At 47.9% G+C, this 24,282-nt stretch overlaps 1 protein-coding gene across 1 annotated transcript in view; it reads left to right on the forward strand.

The window, feature by feature from the left end:
* The window catches only part of OTOG (otogelin), an 89,428-nt gene extending 79,233 nt beyond the window's left edge, over positions 1–10,195 (forward strand). The window contains 9 exon segments of the mRNA XM_042907167.1: positions 1,281–1,379; positions 2,592–2,632; positions 3,606–3,681; positions 3,778–3,956; positions 4,717–4,821; positions 4,994–5,113; positions 6,233–6,278; positions 8,642–8,721; positions 8,804–10,195. Coding sequence (XP_042763101.1) covers positions 1,281–1,379; positions 2,592–2,632; positions 3,606–3,681; positions 3,778–3,956; positions 4,717–4,821; positions 4,994–5,113; positions 6,233–6,278; positions 8,642–8,721; positions 8,804–9,004 — 947 coding nt within the window. The 3' untranslated portion in view covers positions 9,005–10,195.
* The last annotated feature ends 14,087 nt before the right edge of the window (positions 10,196–24,282 follow it).

The raw sequence follows: 24,282 nt of genomic DNA on the forward strand, positions 1-24,282 counted from the left end.
CTTCCCTCTGGTAACCACCGGTTTGTTCTCTGCAGTTTTTTTTTTTTTTTTTAATTTTTTTTTAATATTTATTTATTTTTGAGACAGAGAGAGACAGAGCATGAATGGGGAGGGGCAGAGAGAGAGGGAGACACAGAATCGGAAGCAGGCTCCAGGCTCTGAGCCATCAGCCCAGAGCCTGACGCGGGGCTCGAACTCACGAACCGTGAGATCGCGACCTGAGCTGAAGTCGGACGCTCAACCGACTGGGCCACCCAGGCGCCCCTGTTCTCTGCAGTTAAGAGTCTGGCTTTTTTGTTTGTTTTCTTGTTCATTTGTTCTGTTTTTCAGACTCCACACGTAAGTGAAATCAGATGGTATCTGTCTTTCTCAGTGTGACTTATTTCACTGAGCATCATACCGTCTAGCTCTATCCATGTCGTCAACAATGTGCACATGCTCTTTTTTAACCAGCTGTTTTCAGTTAATGTTAATAAAAATTTCAAGTTCTATCATACCCCATCCATGATTTTCCTGGTTTGTCCAACCCAGGACCTGTGGTCTCTTAAATATCATTTAATCTAGCATAAGCATCTTTTTCTGCATGACATGGAATTGTAGAGTTTGGGTTGTGGTCCTGCAGAAAGTCCTACCTTCTAGATTTATCCACTTGCTTCCTCCGGGAACTGTTTTCCTTGCTCCTCCCATCCTCTGTGCTGCCTATAAACTAGAAATTAGATCTAAGACCCGCTGGATTCAAGTTGTGTGTGGGGCTCGACAGAACACGAGCTTCAACGTACATCACATCACGAGATACAGACTAGCTGGTTGAGACACCGCAACTCAGGCTAATGTTGGTCCTGGATTACGGTGGGGACTGCCAGATGCCTCCATCTTACATTTGCAGTTTTCCTCTTTCAGCCAGAAAGTAACCCATTACTTTGACACTATACAAAGGTCCTTCTCTTCCTCCACCTCATAATTTTTTTGATAATCCTAACCTGACTACTCGCAGGGTGACACAGAATTCAGGGGAGGGAAGGCCCAGCTGAGTGTCTTTAAGGTTCTGACATTGTCATATCGCTAATGCCTCATCAGAGTGGAACTATGTCTTCCAGTAGGAGTTCTATGGAGAGACTCCAGGAGCCCAGACTTCTTCCCAGGACTCTAGCCCTGGAGGGTGTCTGAGGACACTGGGGGGAACCCAAGGAGGAGCCCTCTCCTTAGCCAATGTTGCATTCTGGGGATTTCTGCTCCAGGTATCTGCAGCTGATGTGTCCCCTGCCTCCCCTCCCTCGCAGTGTGTGAGAGCTTCCGCTGTCCCCAAGTACAGTGTGGCATGGGCACTGCTCTAGTGGAGGTGTGGAGCCCAGACCGCTGCTGCCCCTACAAGTCCTGTGGTAAGTCCCTGGCCAGGGATGCCCTTCCCCAAAGGCAGGGATCCAGGGCCCCCGTGAAGAGTAAGGGAGGGGAGGAATGAGCCACCACTGTCCCTCCAGAATCCCCAGATGGAAGCTGCCAAAATCACCTTCCTCGCCCTGCATCTGATCTCTGGGTGCTTAGCATTCCTACACCTTTTTCTCCCTAGGACAAAAGAAGGGAAAAATCAAGTTCCTTGTTCCCAAAAGGTTTTTCCTTCTAAAGCAAGTCTTTATTGCAGCTGTCTGTTAGTAAGCATGATTTTTGTTAAAATTTACCTCCGTGGCACCTGGGTGGCTCAGTTGGTTAAGTGTCTGACTCTTGATTTCGGCTCAGGTCGTGATCTCACGGTTTGTGAGTTCGAGGCCCATGTCGGGCTCTGTGCTGTTGCAGAGCCTGCTCGAGATCCGCTTTCTCTCTCCGCCCCTCCCCCCCCCAAATAAATAAACAAACAAACAAACAAAAATTACCTCAAACTCCTTTGGGAGCATCAATGATCAATAGTGAATACCAGTGAGCTTTATATAAAATGTCATTTAAAAAGAGTTGAGAAATTATTTTGCATTTATTTCACTGTCTTTTTCCAGGCCTGCAATGTAAGCTTCACGAGGGTAGAGATTTTAGTCTATTTTACTCATTGTGTTGTCCCCAGAGCACAGAAAAGCCTCAGCATGTAGTAAACATGACTGAGTGACCCGGGAGAGCGTTTCACAGGCACTGTGACCTTGAGCTCTCCTTACCTTGAAGCTCGAGCTGACGTGGTGTCTGTTAAGTTTGCTAGTGGGGCCACAGCAGTCGCCTTCCAACAGGACGTGCCCCTGGTCAGAAGTTCCGTCCTTGATGCGTTCCCTCCTGGAGAGGCTCCACATCTGCTCTAGAAAGGGTTTTCAGGAGGATGGGGCGGGATGAAGCCCAGATGACAAAGGACACCTGTGATTGGTCTGTCGGCCTGTTTCTCCTCACCCGCCTCTGGTGGAGCTTAGGACCCATCACTGCCCCCACCTGCCCTACCAGGAAAGCTGCACTTCCCATGCTGGGCTAGGCTGGAGGGAAGCTGAGATTTTGGCTTCTTGACCCCAGTCCCTATCCCAACTGGGCTTGAGGCTGTGCCAGAGTGAGCGGCATGGAGGCCCGGGGAGACTTCCACCTGGACGTCTCCAGTGAGACAGGTCCTGGCCCCTCCTGTTTTTCAGAGTGTGACTGCGACACAATCCCGGTGCCCCGGTGCCACCTGGTATGGAGACCCTGCTCCTCCCCGCCATCTATGACCTGCCTCCCCCTTTCCTTTCCACTCTTTCCCATCCCCTGGAGACCCTATTCCTTTAATGTAGTGCAAAGAGCCATGGATCACAAGTTGGCATTCTTGTCCTAAGCTCTGCCCTCTGAGCCCAGTGTCCTCATTTATAGAGTGGGCGTGAGGATGCTTCAGCATTGTGATGAGCAAGTACAATGATGATGGTGGGGATGGTGGGGATGAAGATGGTGAAGGTGATGATACTTTTTACGGCAGCTCATGCTTATTGAGAGCTAACTATATGTCAGGAACGTTCCTGGGCCTTGTGTATATAGTGTCATACCAACAAGGTTGATTCCACGATGAGCTCAGTGATACAGACAAGGAAGCTAAGGTTCAGATCGTGAAGCTAGTAAATCACAGTCAGGATTAGAACCCAGGAAATCTGACTCCAGAGGCCATGCCCTTAACCACCAGACCGCACAGCCACTGAGGGAAGGGAAAATACTGTAAGAAATGTGAAGTTATGTTTAAAGTTTTTTCACAATTTTCTAGATTTTATATATTCTCCTCACCCCCTACCCCCCAGCACACATTTCCTCTCATTTTCTCCCCCACTCCTCCCTCCTCCCTTCAACTGGTGAAGGAGGAAGTGAGATAGTGTGAGCCAAGCTGGGTTCTTGGCTGGAAGCCATGCAATGGTCCCTCCCTGATGCGGCCCGTGGGTTCTTGGGATGAGAGGAGAGGCCTAAGTCCCTGAAGAAGACGTCGGGGAGTGATCCTCAGTGGGGAAGCCATACTGGGAATTTCTCCCTTGGCTGGGGAGTGACTGAGCTTGCCGGAGCTTGCCAGCCCCTCCCCACCCACCTCGAGGAGGCAGCTGATAGAGACAAGGGCCCCGGTGGCAGACTGCTCCCAAGGGCAGGGCTGGGCTTCCCCAGCGTGGGGTGCTGACTGCCTCTGCCCCACCCAGTGGGAGAAGTCCCAGCTGGACGAAGAGTTCCTGCACAGCGTGGAGAACGTGTGTGGATGCGCCAAATACGAGTGCGGTGAGTGGGGAAGGGAAGCCCGTGGGGTAGAGCCAGGCTGGGCCCGATGTGCGTGCTGGGCTCCGGTGACTGTTGCCATCCTGCACGCCCAACCAGTGAAGGCCCCCGTGTGCCTGAGCCGTGAGCTGGGGGTGATGCTGCCGGGCCAGACCGTGGTGGAACTCTCGGCCGATGGCGTGTGCCACACCTCCCGCTGCACTGACGTGCTCGACCCTCTTACCAGCTTCTACCAAATCAACACCACCTCTGTGCTGTGTGACGTGCACTGTGAGGCGGTAGGTGCGGGGCAGGATGGGGGTGGGCAGGGGCAGCGGCTGGCCTGGGTGATCCCTGGTGCTCCAGGAATCAGAGGAGTCTCAAGGTTTCTAGACAAGTCTGAAGAGGAGACATGGTGCGGGCAGGGGACCCTTCAGAGACCTCTGTAGAAAGTGCTGAGAACGGGCGGGGTTGGGAGAGGCCAGGAGGGGAACGGCAAGAGTGAAGGTCTGGCAAGGGCGAGTATTTGACAGAAGACGTATTTATGAAGCACCTACTTACGACTGGTACATTCCCTATTGCTTTGGTTTGTGTGTTTGTGTTGTTACCCTTTGTGCACTTCTGCACACCCAGTATCTAAGATAGCGACTGGCTTCTAGTAAAAGCTAAAAGGGGCTGGCATTATTCCCATTTGTCAGATGAGAAAGCTGAGGTTTAGGGAGGTCCGGTCATTTGTACAAATTCCCACAGGGACCGGGACTCAGACTGAGGTCTGCGTGGAAACAAAACCAGCACCCTTAATCACCAGCAGTGCTGTCTTTGAAAGGGGTGGAAATGCTCTTCGTCAACTGGGAATGGGTCTAGGAACTGCTGTAAAGGAGGCTTAAGGGATGACCTTCCTGTCTGAAATAAGAGGCTGGGAGTGAGCTCCCTTTCTGAGCATCTACATGGGGGGGCCTTCTCTGGGCTTGGGGCTCAGAGACCATCAGACAGTAGGAAAGCAGGAGGGTGGAGGTGGGCACATGGCTGAGGTCCCTCTGGTCCCGCCCTGTCCTGCAGAATCAGGAGTACGAGCATCCACGGGACCTGGCTGCCTGCTGTGGCTCCTGTAGGAACGTGTCCTGCCTCTTCACTTTCCCCAACGGCACCACCTCCCTGTTCTTGGTATGCAGCCCCTTAACCACCCACCTGGGAGGGCATCCCAGGAGGCAGCTGGGGCTCAGGGCTAGGCACAGACAGGGTCCTGGGCAGCACCTGTGCCCAAGAGCTGTGCCCTGTCTGTTCACTCAGACCATCTAGCCACCCAGTCCCCATTGTCCACCTCTGTGCCCTCCAGCCTGGGGCGTCCTGGATCGCAAACTGTACCCGCCATCACTGTGGCAGCACGCCCCTGGGCGCTGTGCTTGTCCGCTCACCCATCAGCTGCCCGCCACTCAACGAGACCGAGTGTGCCAAGGTCAGTGCCAGCCTTCTCCCCTCACAGCACGGCCTGAAGCCAGGGGTATCACCTGTCTTACTGGCGGGGGGCGTTGCAGGGTGTGGGGCTCCTGTGTGCAGAAGTGAGGGAAGAGGGGTTCCCTGGAGGCCATACCTGCCCTGCCACCCCAGCTCCACATCTCTCCATGTTCCTGCTCTGACCGCGTCACACCCCACATCCTCATGCGTCACACACACAGCCGCACACGGATGTATGCAAACGTACATCCTCACATGTTCTGAGACGTCACATACATGCCATGCAGGTGCACAGTTCAGTCCTCTGATGCTCTAATGGCACTACCACTAGCCAAAACAGCACTGGCAGGGACAGCTGTCACTAAGGGCACACACCTCAAGGAAAAGGATTTCTGGGGGGTTTGGTTATTGTTAAATGAGGAAGGTTCCTGAGATTGATACTGGACATCGAGAGGTTTCTGATCTTAAAAACAAGTACACACGCTCCCAGTCACACACACTCGCACTACAAAACCACACATGTATATGTCCACAAAGTCACATGCATGTGCTCACACACACAGTACTTATTTACAAAGAACAGTCACATCATTGTTTTATCCATTTCATAATAGAGGAGGAGGGCTATAAGGGATAACTGCACCCATTTTAAGGGTGGGAAAACGGAGCCCAGAGGAAAAAGGATGACTTATCCAGGGCTGGGATGGAGCCCAGGCCACTGACCCAAATGGGTCAGCCCCTGCATCGCTCCCCTCTCGGACCCTCTGTGCAGGAAGCACTAATGTGGGCACAGGGTGGGGCAGGAGGGAAGCCGCCACTGGAAAGATGGGAGGATCTCACCATCTTAACCCAGCCTCCGGTCTTACTGGGGCCACTGGCAGCTTTTATGCCAGTGGCCCAGCCAGTCAGGTTAGTCCCTGTGGCTCTCCCATGGCCAGCCCAGGGGCGCCTTCTCCCTCTGGCCAGGGCCTGATGGACGGCAGGGCCTGGCACACCTGCCCTGGGGCATCTTGGGAGGAAAAGCTGAGTCAGGGCTCTTGTGCCTTTTCTGCCTCTTGCTGGGATCTTGGCTTCTGGCCTGGGACGGCTCTCCCACTCACCTCCCCTCCTCTCCCTCTAGGTTGGGGGCTCAGTGGTACCTTCCTTGGAAGGATGCTGCAGGACATGTGAGTGAGCACGGTGGAGGCCCAGGGGTGAGGTCTCTGGTCGGGGGACAGGGTATCCTGTCAGGGCTCAGAGGGCCGGGTTCCTGGCCTGGCACTTCCAGTGCTAGTTCTTCAGGGGTTTAGATGAAGGGATAACACCGCTACCAGGGGGCTCACGGCACTGGCACAGATATGCGGGTGGGCAGAGCCCATGCTCCTGTCCCTATCCCAACAAAAGGCCTTTACTTCTTGATGGAGACAGGGGACATTGGGCTTTTGAGTCCAGGAGGTCAGAGATTCATCAGCTCTTCTGCCTCCTCCTGCCCCTGCCAAGACCCCGAGCCCAGAAGCCCCCCAGGTGAATTCTCCTTGTGGTCAGGAGCCCTGTCTCAGAGATTCCCGCCAGGGGGGGGGGATTCAGGCCCACAGGGTCGCTGTCTCAGTCCGAGTGACCTGGACTCACACCTGGCCCCTGGAACCTGCAGCCTGAGCCACATAAGCATGCACATTTTAGTCAGCTTTAGGACCTTTGTCTACACGCCTCCCCTCTCCCTAGGGTCCTCAGACTGTCCTTTGGAGGGATGTAGAATTTGACACCCTTTTGTGTCCACCTCGCATACTGCAAGGAAGCTGGGCTCAGTGCCTCATTGGCTGATCTCCAACCTGCAACTCATGTTCCCTGAATATTCCATGTGCTCCCGTGTGACCTACGACCCATGTCCCTCTCCCCAGGTTCCCCGGGGACCCTGTTTCCTGTGGTCCCCGTTAGCCCCGCCTCTCCTCCACGGGTTAGTGTCCACTGCCACCCAGGTACTCCTCTCGGAAACCCACAGGACTGAGGCATGCAGCCACGTTGCTATTCCTAACAACGTTCCTTCTGCTAGGTGGCCCCAGCTCTGGGGGTGGGGGAGGGGAGGGCGGGGCCCCTGCTCCCTGCCTCTGGCAAAGGCCTTTCTCGGCCAACAGTGCATGCTGGGTAGCGAGCCTCATCCCTTGGGCTTGCGTGGGAATGCTTCAGCGGTTCCCCCTCTCCTGGACCCATCAATGCCGAATGCCACCACCACTTTGCTCCTACTTGTCACTCAGCTGGCCTTGGTCTGGGACCCCGAGGGCCCTGGCCGGGACAGCCCTTGGTCCTCTTGCCTCCTGGAAGCAGGGAAGGAGGAAAAAGTGAACTTAGCTCTGGCCAGGAGTCCTCCACTGGGATGATAGGAAACCCACTGTGGTGAGGCCAAGAAGCCACAAGAAAGGATTCCACCCTGTTTCTGGCAGGCACCCTTAGTGACAGAGGGAGCCCATGCATCAGACAAATATTTATTGAGCATCAATATGCCAGGCCCTGTTTTAGGCACTGCAGACACAGCATAAATAAAGCTTTATAGAGCTGATGTTGTAGTGGGAGAGCCCCGCATAATAAGTCAAATATATGTGATGGATGCATCCAGTTTTATGGGGATTGAAACTTATGCAACTTGGGGGGCCTCATAAGAGAAAGAACACAAACTTACAAGTCCTGTATCAGGGTGTGAAAGCGAGTATTCATTGAGAATGAGAAAAAAGAATCCACAAGTTGTGGAAGGGGCCATTCAAAGGAAGGCCCAAAGCTTCCGTTTCCCCAGCATACTGGGGACATGATGGTGACAGTGCCCCAGATAGAAATAAGGCAAGGGAGGGGGCAGGGAGGGAGCACAGGGTGCAGGGAGGGCGGGCGTTATAGTTTCAGGAGTGGTGAAGGAAGGGCCCAAGGATGAGCTATTTGAGCCAGTGAGGGCAGGAATGGCCTTGAGCTCGCTTGTCTGTGGGAGGCGTGGTCCAGGCAGAGGAACCTGCTTATCACTTTCCACCTCTGTGACAACTGTGTGAAGTGGGCAAATCCCTGGCCCTGTCTGATGGATAAAGGAAACCCAGTGAGCCTGAGGCATGCAAGCATCTGCTCGGGACTGGGGTTTCCAGACATCCAGGAAACTGCAGATTCTTTACCCAGAAGCCCTCTCAGAGTCAGAATGCTGAAGCTGAGCCAGAGGCACAAGGGGAGTGGGGGGGGGGGGGATGGCCAGGGTCACGGGCAAGGATTAGAGATAGGCTTTGGGGGTGGGGTGGGGAAGCAGCCCACCTGGTCTCCAGATCCTCCTCCTCCCTGGCCAAGAGCCCCTGAGACCATCCAGACATCGTTCCTTTTCTCCCCTGCCCTAGCCATCTCCACATCTTTCCAGGGCACTGAGTTAGAAGGCTTTCTCTTTGCTGGCGAGGGGCTCTAATGCATGGGCACTAACACCAGTAGAGAGACCCTCTAGCATGACACTAACTGCCCCAGTCTGGCCCATCCTGCTGCCCCCTGCCAGCACTTCTCAGCCATAGCTGCCTCACCCAGCCTGTCCCCCCAGGTAAAGAGGATGGGCGCTCCTGCAAGAAGGTGACCATCCGTATGACCATCCGAAAGAATGAATGCAGGAGCAACACCCCTGTGAGTGTCGCCCGAGTGGTGGTGGGAGGGGGTTGGGGGGGCGGGGCTACACAGTGGGCCTCACTGGCCTGCCTGTCTCCAGGTGAACCTCGTGTCCTGCGACGGGAGATGCCCATCCGCCAGCATCTACAACTACAACATCAACACCTACGCCCGCTTCTGCAAGTGCTGCCGGGAGGTGGGCCTGCAGCGCCGCTCTGTGCAGCTCTTCTGTGCCACCAACGCCACCTGGGTGCCCTACACAGTGCAGGAGCCCACCGACTGCGCCTGCCAGTGGTCTTGAGACCTGGGGGCTGGCTGGCCCAGTGTGCAGGGGGAAGCTCCTGGGGAGTAGAGAGCTGGTATGTGCTGAGCATGGAATGCCAGGCAGAGGCACAGAACGTGACTACACCCATACCGGCTCTTTCTCTGGCCTCCCTCTCCTGCATACAGGGAAAGTGCCACACCCGAGGGGTCAGGGAACTCAGCTCTGTCCTTGGCTGAGGTTTGGAATGGGCCCTAGATTGGGGGCACCAGCCCCTGCATGGATGTGGGAATCCATGACTCTGGCTACAAGTGGAGAGGGGGAAGGCTTTCCTGAGAAGGAAGGACCAGAGCTAGACCCAAGACCACGTGCAGGGCCAGGATGTGGTGGCCCATTCTCTCTTTTGGCCCTTTCTACCAAGGAAGAACCACAGACACAGTAAAAGGAAGGGAGGCTTTAATTACAACACACAGGCCTGTGAGTAGCTGCCCAGGAGGACTTCCCAGAAGCATAGAGGGTGGGTTCCCAGGCCGGGGTCCTCTCAGCAGTGTTGTGAGGTCAGGCCCAGAGACTGGGGAGGGGGCTTGGTGACCCTCAAGTCCCCTATAGCCCCAAGAGGGATGCCCTCGTATTCTGTTGTTGACACTGCGGTTCAGGAAAGGATTTAGAAGAACAGACCCATGCCTGCTCTATACGTATCCCCCACAGCCAGCCTTCCTGGAGGTGAGCTGGCTCTTGCGAGGTGCGGGCAGGAGCCTTGGTTATTTAATGGTACCTTCAGCCTGCAAGGGCAGTGCCTGGCTTTGCAATGTGCCTTCTCTCCAAGGACATAGTAGAGTTGGTCTCTGGAGGGGCCTGACTGTGAGTTTTGTGGCTCAGCCAATTCTTAGCTCTCTGCATCATGGGACTGTTTAGCAGGAAAGCGTCTATCAGTGGAAAATGCAAGCCCTACATACAGCTGATCTCCTAGAACCTTGTCTCTGAACCAGAGTGTCCTTCTTAAAGCCAGGTCTAGGGTCCCCTTCACACCCCACTCTGTAGGCCACCTCCCCATGCCACTGTGTGCTGCTGGGGTCCAGGCCAGGATGTTCAGGCCCCAGCAGTGCTCTGGTATGTCTGGGGATATGTGGCTGCCCTAGTGTCCCTAGGTTTGGGGATAGGGGCCTGTGCCAAGATGGTCCCCAGCTGTTCCTGCAGCCTCTTTGTTCTTGTATCTGTATTCTGGTTCTAGATCCAATAAACCACAGAAAGATATCAGGCCTCTGAGCATCTCTCAGTGTGTCAGGTTTGCTTTGAATCTGAAGGAGTTTCAGCTGTGAAGAAAAGACTCTATTTTATGGCCCTGAAGGTCACCCCACCTTGTCCTGCCCCACCTGTGCCCAGCACTGTGACCCCCTCAGCACCTGCCCTGCCCCCACTGTGTACTCCTGGGGACCTCACTCCTGATGGTCACACCCACCACTGGAATCACATGTTTCTGCCTCTTCACCTCACCTTCACTTCCACCCAGGCATCCCTCCTGCCTGCTCCTCCCGGAAGCCAGCCTCCTACTCCAGCCCTTTGGCCAAATATCCCAGTCCTGATCCCCCAGCTGCCTCCTGGGAAACCAACTCTTTTAGATTCAGACATTTTAGTGTAAGATTCACAAGAAGCACCCGTTATCAGCCAGCATGATCCCATGCCCTGTGCTTTAGAAAGGACAGGACATGGTGAGGAATTTAAACCTTGATCAGTGTTGCCAGATTGCCCTCAAAAAGCCACCAGCAGCACTGATATCAGTGTTCTCTGAAATGATTTGGAGATGGTGATTTATATAAAAAATACATACACCCTTTGATGAAGCCATCATATTTCTAGGCAGCTGTGGTAGGCTGAATGATGGTCTTCCAGATATGTCCACATATTCATGCCAGAAAGCTCTGAATATATGACTTTACATAGTAAAAGGGACTCTGCAGATGTGATTACGGTAAGACGTTTGAGGTGGGGAGGCCATCCTGGATTATCCAGGTGGGCCCAATGTCATCCCAAGAGTCCTTGGAAGAGAGAGGCAGGAGGGGTCAGAGAGAGGAGATGAGATGACAGATGTTGAGGTTGAAATGATGCACTTTAAGGTTGGAGGAAGGGGCCGCTGGCCAAAGAATGTGGGCAGCCCCTAGAAGCTGGGAGAGGCAAGGAATGGATTCTCCCCTGGAGCTCCAGAAGGAACACAGGCCTGCCCACACCTTGATTTTAACCCAGTGAAACTGATTTCAGACTTCTGACCTCTGGAACTCTAAGAGAATACATTTGTGTTATTTTAAGCCATTAAGTTTGTGGTAATTTGTTACAGCAGCCATAGAAAACTAATACAGCATCTAAAAAGGCAATTCATACAAGGCAGGTGCCCAATTATTTATTACAGCATTGTCTTAAGTTAAAAAAAAAAAAGTAACAACTTTACATGCCTATCAATGTGAATGATTAGATCACCCACGACAGCCACACCATTTAAATTATAATAGAACTGTTTCATATACTGGCATGGTGGGCTCTCTAGGATATGGAAAATGAAGAAAGGAAATTGTGGGTCAAGTCCCACAGGATGATCCACCTCCTTTATGCACCTGTGCAGGGACACACACACATACACACACACCTACATCAGTCTCATTCCCTTGAAGGGTTTTCAGGACTGAGGAGGGCCTTTCCTCGCTGCTTGGGCCAGCTGGTTCAATGGCAGAGCGTCCCAAAGACTGTCACTGTGTAAGGGAGGATGAAGTGATTAGAATAGATTCAAGGCTCAAGGGGTACGTATGGCTTCTCCTATCCCCAATCTCTTTGCATTACTTAAAGCTTCAGGGAAGCCCAGAGGCCACACAGCAGACAGGTAAGGAAACAGGAACCCAGGGCCCAGCCCCTCAGAGAGCTGGTAGCTGAGCTGGGCGGCTGCCCAGCCTACGGGCCCCCTGTGACGTCTTTGCAAACACGAGGGGTTTTGAGCCCCAGAACCATCCCATTTTCCCTGCCTCGGGCTCAAGTTCCCGCCCTGATTTTCTGGGCTTAATCTTCTTCCTGTGGAAATCAATAAGGACATTGTGATGGAATGATTCACGTTCAAGGTCAGGCCAGAGCAAATTGGAGGCGACATGCTGATTTTACCGCCTCACAGAGAGGAGAGCCAATCCTGCTCCCAGACCCCTTAACCCTTTCCTCGCCACCCCCAGAGGTGGGGGCAGCACTCGCCCAGCTTCAGCCTCCTCCCTCAAGCCTAGGGCCCCAGGGCACATTCACCCTAGTGTGGCCCTGCCCTTTATATCCCCCTCCCGCCCCCTCCCCCCCAGGGGGCTCTGACCACACAGGCTTTGGAACCGCACACAAGCTCCTGGTGAATTGGGGTAGGTAGATGGCAATCACAGCCTGAGCCAAACAGGAACAACTTCAACTTGAAGGTCAGATGCTACTTGTATAAATTCATTGGCCACATCCTGACCCAGGAAATCTGTCTCCGTGAAGGTGCGCTTTTCCCACTTCCAACCCTCTTTTCAGAGCTCTTAGTTCCCCCCCACCCCTTCCCTGCTGCCCAGGGTTGTCCCACATGGGAAGACGGAGGAGAAGGGGGACTAAATTCCTCATTAAAAAAATTTTTTTTGTTTAACGTTTATTTTTGAGAGAGAGAGAGAGAGACCGCTTGCACATGATTGAGGGAGGGGCAGAGAGAGGGAGACACAGAATCCGAAGCAGGCTCCAGGCTCTAAGCTGTCAGCATAGAGCCCGAGGCAGGGCTCGAACCCACAAATGGCGAGATCATGACCTGAGCCAAAATTGGTGCTTAACCGCTGAGCCACCCAGGTGCCCCAGTTCCTCATTTTTTTTTTTAATTTTTTTTTTTTTTTTTAACGTTTATTTATTTTTGAGACAGAGAGAGACAGAGCATGAATGGGGGAGGGTCAGAGAGAGAGGGAGATACAGAATCTGAAGCAGGCTCCAGGCTCTGGGCCATCATCAGCCCAGAGCCCGACGCGGGGCACGAACCCACGGACCGTGAGATCGTGACCTGAGCCGAAGTCAGACGCTTAACCGACTGAGCCACACAGGCGCCCCCTTCATTTTTTTTTTTTAATGCACAGCAAGTCAGATCATTTCTGTGGCTCAAACATGATACAAGTTTATTTCTCCCTCCTATAAAAAACAGAAACAAAAACAGGTGTTTCTGAGTAGCTGGAACCTTGCCTCCAAAACGATTCAGGACCCTGGCTCCTCTATCTTGAGGGACTACCATCTTCAACACAAGCCTTGCAAAGGCGCCATGCTCCTCTGCATCAAGCCAGCCCCTGGGAGGTGTGCCAGGAGCAGGAAGCATGCACTGCAGGTTGGGGGAGCGGGAGCGCAAGTGGCTTGCTCTCTTCCACTCACATCCCTCTGCCCAGAACCTGTGTATGTGGCCACAACTAACTGCAAAGGAGGCTGGGAGATGTAGTCCGACTGTGTGCCCAGGAAGAAGAGGGGCTGGGTCTGTGATATGTCTTCTCAGTGAGGAGGTAGATAGTGGGTCAACTCTGAGGAGTGTGGTTGAGCAGGACAGAGAGAGATAGGGCATGAGGTCAAGGGAAGGTTTATTTGTTTGGTGGTTTGAGGAAGGCAGTGATTTGACCAAGTATTCTGGAAGGAGCCAATGGAGAGGGAAGGGTTTTGCTGGGGAAGAGCTCAGGGTCTCAGAGGGCCCTGGGCTGGCATGAGGAGGAACAGTGACAGATAAAGGCACCTCTGGCTGGGTGGACCCTGCCCTGATCTTTATTCATTCTGGGCCCCCAGCATCTAACACAGAGCACTGAAAGCTGAGTATGAACGTGTGTTTAAGCATGAAAGGGAGGAGCCTGGGCAGCAAGAAGTTAAAGAATGTAGGGGTGGGCAGATCTGGGGAGCCAGGTGCCCCCCAACATACTGTGGCAGTGCCAGTTAATCCCTTGCAGCAGGCAGGAGGCCTGCACAGCTGTCTCTCTCAAGCTGGAACTGCACACCCAGCCGGCCCTTTGCCCAGAGGTCCTGGCTGCCCAGGGTTGGGAGGAAGGGGAGGAGATAGGTAGGCAACATGGTGGGTAACTGGTCCAGCCCCTGCATGCTTGGACAACTCGTTCTCCGGAGCTGAGCCATTCTCTAGGCTGGCTACTCAGCACACCGCCCCCGCCCCCCCCCCCCCCAACCGCCGCCACACTTGGCATGAAGACCTACCTTCCTCTGGGCCACTGTCCTCCCCCCCAGGCTGAAGCCAAATTGTGTCCCTGTTCGTCCCACATCACATCCATTTCTGCCTCTGCGCCTTTGCCTGGGCCCTTTGCCTCCCTCTCCCTGGGCAGTTCCTGTCCATCCTTCTGACCAGCTTTGAGCTGCAAAACCCCAGCCTTGGGTTCCTTCTCTTTGGCCACTAGTCCCCCACGGCCCTAGGTTCTCCTTTTCTGGGGTGTTATGTGCCAGTGCGACCCTATGCTTTGCTCAGGGAAGATGGATGCAGGCCCTGCTGCAGCATTCCGTCATTATTCACCCACATTTCATTCACAACAGATGAGGAAGCCATGGCTCAGAGAGGTTTAGCAACTGCACAGCTGGAGAGTGGGGGACTCGGGACTTGAGCCCATGCTTATGTCACTCCAGAGTCCACCATCAGACTTTCCTTCTCACCGGGAAAAGCACAAAAAGGACTGCTGGGTGTCGAGACCCCTTCCTCCGGGAAGCCAGAGAGCACAGTGGAAAGAATATTCTAGTCTCTTCTCTCTCTTTGGCCATTTACCAGTTACAGGATTTTGGCAAATGTCAAGGCTCAGTCCCCCATTGTGAGGAGGGGCAACAGGTTCTACATGCTCGGGCTGGCATGAGTGTCAAGTGAGATCATGGATGGGAACAGGCCGGACAACTGCGGAGTCTGCCACCCTGTGTGAAGCTGCCCAGATGAGCCGGGAAATCCAGCTCCAGCCATGCACAGGGTAGGAGAAAAGCTGGAGCAAACTGCCCAACCCAGCCCAGCCCACCCTTCTTGCAGAGGCTCTGGGGCTCCCGACTAAGCCTTTGCCTCTGCTGCCCAGCCAGCTGTGCATTCTGCCTTTCTACCTGAGCTAAAATCATCGCTTACGGATGGTTGGAGCTGAGGGAGCAGAGTGCTCTGAGGGAAGAGCCTAGATGATGGGGTCCAGTTCTGTCTCTGCACAGCTACGTGGTTTATCCTCTCCAAACTCAGTTTCCTCATCACTAAAATGGAAAGGAGAATCTGGCAAAGTGACCCTGAGCATGTTTACAGATAAAGCCCCTGGCCTACAGTAGGCATTTAGTGAATGAAGCTACTGTTACCACTGCGGACAGAACCTTAACGGTCATCTTCTTCAAACTCCACATCTCCAGGGGCAGGACCTGACCCTAGAGAGAGGCAGTGACTTCCCCAAGGTCTCCCTGCAAAGTGAGCAATGGCACAGCCAACACTAGACTCCAAATCCTGTACTCCTTCCGTCGCATCCTCCAGGGAGTTTCCTCTGACTTCCAACCCACTTAGGGCCTCCTTGCTCTGATCTCAGAGCCTGCACCGCCTGACTCACCTACTGGGCCTTCCGAGAGTTCTGTCTCCTTCTAAGACTGGAGGCTCTTTCTCCTGCCCTAGCCTCCCCAACATTGCTGTCACAAGCCCGGGTCCTCTGCAAGGTGTGCAGACACAGCCAGGGACGTTCCGAGGACTCAGCTGAGCTGGATGACATAAATTCCCAGGATGAAGGGGAGAGAGAAGTAAGAGAGGGAAGGGTTAAAGCAAGGCAGCTGGAGCGGGCAGGCTGCAGACGGCCCAGCCCAGCACTGGGAGGCCTGTACCACTCCATTCCTTTGCAGATCAGTTACACCCAGCTGTCTCCCTCCCCACCGCCAGTGCCCCTCGGATTAGGCGGGAAAGGATCCCCGGCCTGCAGCCTGCACACGGCCCATGGGGAACAGCGCCTGCAGCCCACGCCTCCACGACAGCTGCTGAGTGTCAGGCGAGAACATAGATCAGCAGGGTCCTGGCAGAGGTGCCCCCAGCCCAGGCCCTGCCCCCAGCATGTGCAGGAGGGGCCGCCTGACGAGAAAGGGGGTCTGCAAGGGATTTGAGAGGTACAGGGGAGGGACTGCTCCCAAAAATACCTCCTCTGCCCATATGTCACTGGGCCTCAAATTCTACTGTTAGACATCTTACAAACTTCAGGTCTTTCAAAGACACCAATTAAAAACTGCACTTCCTGGAGCAGCTGGCATTCTTAGGCACTGCTTGATGGGAATGTCTCAGTAAAATTTGTCAAAATTTTATTTTACTTTTACCAAGTATATATGAAGTCCCTCAAAAATGTCTGTTCTTCTGTCTCAGTAGTTCCAGTGAGAACTTTAACTTAAGATGAAGTTAACATAAATAGTATATAATATGGGGGAAATGTTGAGGGCTATAGTTTCAAGATAAAAAGATATAAGTACTCTCAAAATACTCTAAAAAGCCATATGATATAACAAAGAAAATTTAAAACTAGAAAATGTACCTAAAATAAAAAACATGAAACAGTTCCACCAATAGGCCAGATAATATGAACTTTCTGGAAGCTGTCAAGCAAGCAGGAGACAGCACAGTGTATAGGTTGGACGGACCTTCTGGGTTCTAATTCTGGTTGCTTCACTCACCAGTTCTGTGACCTTGGCAAGTAACTGAACATCTCTGGACTTCAGTTTCCTCAACTGTGAAATTGGAATAATAATTATAATAGTGGTGAGAATTATGTAAACATGAGAAGAGATCATGTGGGGGAACACCCTTGTGATCCCACTATTGGAGGAAACAGCATCACCCAGTGAATGAATGGCTGTGGTGTGGGCTGGGAAGCCCAGCCACCCACCTACAGAGCTGCTAAGAAACCCCACAGAGTACCAATTCAGATTAACGTAGACTTTTATTGTAAATATTTTCAGTAAATTACAACTCATTAGCTATTTGTAAAAGATGGACAACCTGAAAATGATATCCAAGTTGAGACGACAGGGCAAATTTCCCTCAAGGAAACACCATCAATTCAAGAAACAGTTAGGATCTGGACAGTATTCTAATTAACATTCCCAGGATGATTTGTGAGGATATTTAAGTATCTATAAAATAGGAGGCTTGCATATAAAAACACAATTAGAAAACAAAAGCGTGTTTAGAAATTGAAAACATCCATGACCTTACAACAGAGTATCCTGCAATTACAGACTACGATGCAATTATAAACAATTAGAAAATTGGACAAAATACATGAAATCTGTGTTTTCAGACACTGAACAACAGGCAATGCAGGGCTAGGATCCTCAAGAGAAAAGAAAATAAACATAATGAGTCTTAATAGAAAGCTCCAACGTTCTGCCTACAGGCATTTTCTGGAACAAGGCACAGAGATGAGGAAGCCCCAGCAGAGGATGGTGGTCTCATTAAGACAGAGATCAAAACAGGAAGCGTGAGGCAACTGGAATTTGTGTGGCAATGTATCAGAGCAGAGGGAGCTGTGTAGTGAAAGAGCTCCAGAAATATGCATAGATTAAGTCTGTTGCTGAATACTAAGGTACGCATGTAGAGAGCAGAAATCCATAAGGTTGGGCAAAGAACTATTGCCCAATTGTAAACTGAGGAATTACTGGAGCTTATACAAGGATAGGAGACATTTAAGTTCTTACCAGCCAGAGTGGAAACACCTCACTGAATGTCCAGAGCACTTAACTGAGCCTCTAGAAAGGGTCACACCTTAGAAATAGGATTAAACTAGCCTTAGAGTAAATCCCACCTTAAATCTGTTCCAATTAAGTTTTGAAACAAGCTTGAAATTGACTGTGCTGATACACAAGTAACTAAACTGTAAGATACAACAAACCCCAAATATTCTTTGGAAGAAAAAAATCCAGACACTCAACAATGTAATAATAATGTTCAGAGTTCTAATTAAAGAAAATTACTAGGTATGCAAAGAAGCTGGCAAATATGACTCATCACAAGGAGAAAAATCAGCCAATAGAAACAGGCATAGAAATGACAAAGATGATATTGGCAGACAAGGACTTTAAAATAGCTGTTACAAATATGCTCAAGAATGCAGAGAAAAATATTAACATAAGGGGGAAAGAAATGGAAGATATTTTTAAAAAGAAAATGGAACTTCTAGAGATGAAAACATAAAATTTTAAATGAAAATAGGATTGACAACACATTAAAGACTTCAGAAGAAAAGATCAATGACCTTGAAGACATAATAAGAGAAAGTATCCAAAAGGAATTACAGAGTGAAAAAAAAAGCTGAAAAAGTAAATAGAGCCTCAGTGACCTGTAAAATAATATCAAGAGATCTAAAATCCATGTAATTTAAGGCCCAAAAGGAGAGAAGGAAAAGAAAAAAGTATCTTAAGAAATAATGGCTTGGGGTGCCTGGGTGGCTGTTGGTTAAGCATCCGACTTCATCTCAGGTCATGATCTCACAGTCCGTGAGTTTGAGTCCCGCATCGGGCTCTGTGCTGCCAGCTCAGAGCCTGAAGCCTGCTTCTCCCTCTCTCTCTGCTCCTCCCCTGCTCTCACTCTGTCTCTGTCTCTCTCAAAACTAAAGATTTTTAAAAATCTTTAAAAAATAAAAATTAAAAAAAGAAATAATGGCTGAATCCAGAATATATAGAGAATTCCTCAACTCAACAATGAAGAAACAAACAACACCCTTTTTAAAGGGGCAAATAAACCAGACATTTCTCCAAAGAAGTAACACAAATGGCCAATAAGTGCAAGGAAAGATGCACAAATCATTAATCAAGAGGGAAACGAAAATCAAAAGCACAATGAAATATACTTCACGCTCATTAAGGTGGCTATTATTTAAAAAAAAAAAGAAAAGGAAACAAGTACTGGTGAGGATGTAGAGAAGACTGAACCCTCGCACGCTGCTGGTGGGCATGCAAAATGACAAATCCCTATAGAAAAAATATGACAGTTTCTCAAAAAATAAAAAATAGATTTACCATATGGTTTAGAAATTATACTTCTGGACATATATTCAGAAGACTTAAAAGCAGGAACACAAACAGATATTTGTACACCCATGTTTACAGAAACACTGTTCACAATAAGCAAAATGCAGGAGCAACCCAAGTGACCACTGATGGATGAATGGATAAACACTCAATGTTTTACACACAGAGAATATTATTCAGCCTTAAAAAGGAAGAAAATTCTAATACATGTTGCCATGTGAAGGAACCTTAAAGACATTATGTTAAGTGAAATAACCCAATTACAGAAGGACAAATACTGTATGATTCCACTTATATGAAATGCTTAGAGTAGCTGAGCCTCATGGTCAGCCAATGAATTGCACAGAGGTTATGCTTACTCTGCCTATCAATCTGTATGTGGGTTGATGACAGCATTCAAATTTGTAGTCATGGTGCTGACATAAGGATAACATATGAATCAATGGAACAGAATTGAACTCTCAGAAATATGCCCATATATTTATGGTCAATTACTTTTGACAAGGGTGCCAAGACAATTCAATGGGAATAGAATAGTTTTAAACAAATGGTGCTGGGATAACTGGATATCTATATGTAAAGCAATGAAGCCAGACCTGTGCCTTACACCACACAGAAAAACTAACTCCAAATAGACTACAGACCTAAAGGTAAGGGGTAAAACAATAAAACTCTCAGAAAAAAATATAGGAGTAAATTTCCATGACCTTGGGTTGTGTTAAATAAAGCCTTCTTAGATGTGATACCAAAAGCTCAAGTGATGAAAAAAAAATAGATACTTTGAACCTCATCAAAATGAAAACTTTTATGTTTCAAAGGGCAACACGGAAAAAGCAAAAAGACAACTCACCAGTGGAAAAAAGTATTTGCAAGTCTTATGTCTAATAAGAGACTTGTATGGATAATATATAAAGAACTCTTACAAATCGATAATAAACAACAAATAAGCCCAAATAATCCAGTTTTTTAAATGGGCAAAGGATCTGAATAGATATTTCTCCAAATAAGATGTACAAATGTTCAATAAGCACATGAAAACATGATCAACATCATTAGACATCAAGGAAATGCAAATAAAATACACAATGAGATACCACTTTTACATTCACTAAAATGGCTATAATCAAAAACCCAGATAATCATAAGAGTTGGAGAGGCTGAGGACAAATTGAAACCCTCATACATTTCTGGTGGGAATACAAAATGATGCAACTACTTTGGAAAACAGCCTAGTAGTTTCTCAGAATTATAATCATAAGGTACCTGTTAAGACTCAGAAATTCTGTTCCAGGTATAAATGCAAGAGAACTAAAAATACATGTTATACAAAAAATGTACATTAGAAAGTCAGCAATGAGGGGCGCCTTGATGGCTCAGTCAGTTAAGCATCCCACTTCGGCTCAGGTCATGATCTCACAGTTTGTGGGTTTGAGCCCTGCATTGGGATCTGCGCTGACAGCTCAGAGCCTGGAGCCTGCTTCAGATTCTATGTGTCCCTTTCTCTCTGCCCCTCCTCTGCTCGCACTCTGTCTCTCTCTCTCTCTCAAAAATAAATAAACCTTAAAAAATTTAAATATATATATAATGAAGTCAGCAATAATATAGATCACTTGAACAACACTGCCAACCAACTTAACCTAAATGATATATAGATCACTCCACTCCACAACAAAATAAATACTTTTCAAGTTCAAATGGGCCATTTCCCAGAATAGACTGTATGCTATATTATTAAATGAGTCTCCATAAATTTAAAAGGAATATAATCATACAAAATCTCCCATCACCATGGAATTAAGTCAGAAATCAACCAAAAAAAGAAATCTAGGAAATCTTTAAATATTTGAAAATTAAACAACATACTTCTATATAAAAGTCTACTCCTGAAGCTGAGACTATACTGTATGTTAACTAACTTGAATTTAAGTTTTTTAAAAAATTTAAAAATTTCAGTTGAAATTGAAAATACTTTGAACTGAATGAAAATGCAAACAAAGCATTTTGAAAATTATGGGATGCAGCTGAAGTCTTTATAAGATATTGTATAGTTTTAAATACGTATTAAAAAGGAAGAAAGATTCAAAATCAACAATCTTAAGTTTTCACCTCAGAATGCCATAAAATGAAGGCTGAATCAAACTCCAAGTAAGCAGAAGGACATTAATAATGAACATTGGAGCAGAAAGCAATGAAATAGAAAAAAGAAAAACAATAGCAGAGATAAATAAAACCAGAAATTAGTTCCTTGAAAACATCAACAAAATTGATAAACTTTTAGCCAGACTGACCAAGAACAGGAGAGAAGAGATGAATTACCAAAATTGGGAATGACTGAAAGAGGGGACATCACAAAGATCCTGTAGAATTATAAGGGAATATTATGAATAACTTCATGCCAACAAACTAGACAAACTAAGTGAAAATATTCTTAGGAAGATATAAACTGCTGACACTGACTTAAGAAGGAATAGAAAATATGTAAAGACATATATCAAGTAAAAAACTGAATTGATAATTAAAATTCATCCTACAAAGAAAGTACAATGCCCAGATACCTTTTCTCATGAATTCTACCAAACATTCAAGGAATAAATGACACAAATCCTACACAAACTCTTTCAGAAAAGAGAGAAACAGGGAACACTTCTCAATTTATTTATTTTTTTTTTTTAACATTTATTTATTTTTGAGACAGAGAGAGACACAGCATGAACAGGGGAGGGGCAGAGAGAGAGGGAGACACAGAATCAGAAGCAGGCTCCAGGCTCTGAGCCATCAGCCCAGAGCCCGACGCGGGGCTCGAACTCAGGGACTGCGAGATCGTGACCTGAGCTGAAGTCGGATGCTTAACCAACTGAGCCACCCAGGCGCCCCACTTCTCAATTTATTTTATACAGCAGGTATCACCCTGATACCAAAGCTGGACAAAGGTGTGACAAGAGACCATACAACATTCCAATATCCCCCACAAACATGGGTGCAAATTCCTTAACGAAATATTAGCAAACAAAATCCAGCAACATGTAAAAAGGAATTTCACACTCTGACCAAGTGGGGTTTATCCCAGGGATGCAAGGTTGGTTTAACATCCAAAAATCAAGTAACATAATGCACCATATTGATAAAATGGAGATTAAGTTCCACATGATCATCTCAATAGACACAGAAAAAGGATTGGATAAAATCCAACACCCAGTCATGATTTTTAATAAGCCATTTTAAAAGTATATTTATTTATTTTTGAGAGAGAGAGAGAGAGTATGTGTGCACAAGCTGAGGAGGGGAAGACAGAGAGAGAGAGAGAGAGAGAGAGAATCCCAAGCAAGCTCCATGCTGTCAGCACAGAGCCTGATGTGGAGCTTGAGTTCATGAACCATGAGAACATGATCTGAGCCGAAATCAAGAGGCAGACTCTTAACCAACTGAGTCACCCAGGCACCCTTAAAAAACTCTTTAAGAAGTAGGAATACAAGGAAGCTTCCTCAACCAGGTAATGGTATTTATGAAAAATTTACAATTAATACCATACATAATGACCAAAGACTAAATGTTTTCCCACTACGATTGTAAACTTAGTAGGATTTCTGGTCTCATCTCTTCTATGAAATCGTGTTTTGGCAATTCTACCAGTGCAATAAAGTAAGTAAAAGAAATTAAAGGCATACAGAGTGGAAAGGCAAAAGTAAAACTGTCTTCATTCACATACTAATGATCATCTATGTATAAAATCCTAAAGAAACTACAAAAAAGCTATTAGAGTTACGAAGCAAGGCAATGCATCCAAATTCAATATGCAAAAATCAATTGTATTTCTATATAATAGTAACAATCTGAAAATGAAATTATGAAAAGAATGCCAATCATAATAGTATAAAATTTGAATACATTTAGAATATATTTAACAAACATGCAAAATCTACATACTGAAAACTACAAAACATTGCAGAGACAATTTAATGAAGATGTGAATCAGTAGAGAGATATGCCTTCATGGGGCACCTGGGTGGCTCAGTCAGTTAAGTGTCTGACTTCGGCTTAGATCATGATCTTGCAGTTTGCAGGTTTGAGCCTGGTATCCAGCTTTCTGCTGTCAGCACGGAGCCCACTTCAGATCCTCTGTCCCCCTTTCTCTCTGTCCCTCCCCTGCCTGTATATGCACGCTCTTTCTGTAAAAAATAAATAAGGATTTTTTAAAAAGAGAGAGATGCCTTCTTTGTGGATTGGAAGACTCAAAATTGTTAAGAGGGCAATTTCCCCTAAATTAATCTATATATTCATTGAACTCCTTATCAAAATCTTGGCAAGCTTGTTTTGCAGAAAGTAACAAGTAAACAGAAATGTTGGGGTGCCTGGGTGGTGGCTCAGTCAATTGAGCATCTGACACTTGGTTTCAGATCAGATCATGATCTCACAGTTGGTGGGATCGAGCCCCATGTCAGGCTCTGCGCTGACTGCAGGGAGCCTGCTTGGGATTCTCTCTCTCCCTCTCTCTCTCTGCCCCTCCCCTGCTTGTGTGCTCTCTCTCTCAAAATAAATAAATAAACCTAAAAAATAAATAAAATGTATAGGGATTATAAAGGACCTAGAATAGCCAAAACAATTTGGAAGAACACAAAGCTGGAGCACTTACACAACCTTTATTCATAACTTACTGTAAAGTTATAATAATCAAGACAATGTGATATGGGTCTAAGAATACACATATAGATCAATGGACTACAATAGGGAGTACAGAAATATACCTGCACAATAGTAAGAAGTCAAAAAAAAAAAAACAAACCCAATAACAACATAAGCAAAATTTGAGCTGACACTTCACCAAATAAGATATATGATGGCAAATATATAAAAAGATTCCAAACATCATTCACTATTAGAGAAATCAAAATTAAAACCATAATAAGATAACACAATTATACCCTCTAGGATGTCTATATACTAAAAGACTGAACCATCAAGTTTTGAAAATGTAGATAAATGGAACCCTTATACATTGCTGGTGAGAATGTAAAATAGTACAGTCATTTTAGAAATCAGTGAGTTACTTAAAAAGTTAAATATACACTTCCGTAGGACCCAGAAAGTCTACCCCTAGGTATATACACAAGGGAAGTGAAAATTTGTGTCCCCTAAAGATTGTATGAAAAAGTTCACAGCAGCATTATACAACTGGAAATAACACAAATGTTCAACAGGTGAATTAATAAAGTAAATATGGTATGCTCATGTAATGGACTATCCAAGAATAAAAAAAGAAATGAACTATTGATACATACAAAGATATGGATGAACCTCAAAAACAT

This window comes from Panthera leo, chromosome D1, assembly GCF_018350215.1.
Source record: "Panthera leo isolate Ple1 chromosome D1, P.leo_Ple1_pat1.1, whole genome shotgun sequence".
Taxonomy (NCBI): Eukaryota; Metazoa; Chordata; class Mammalia; order Carnivora; family Felidae; genus Panthera; species Panthera leo.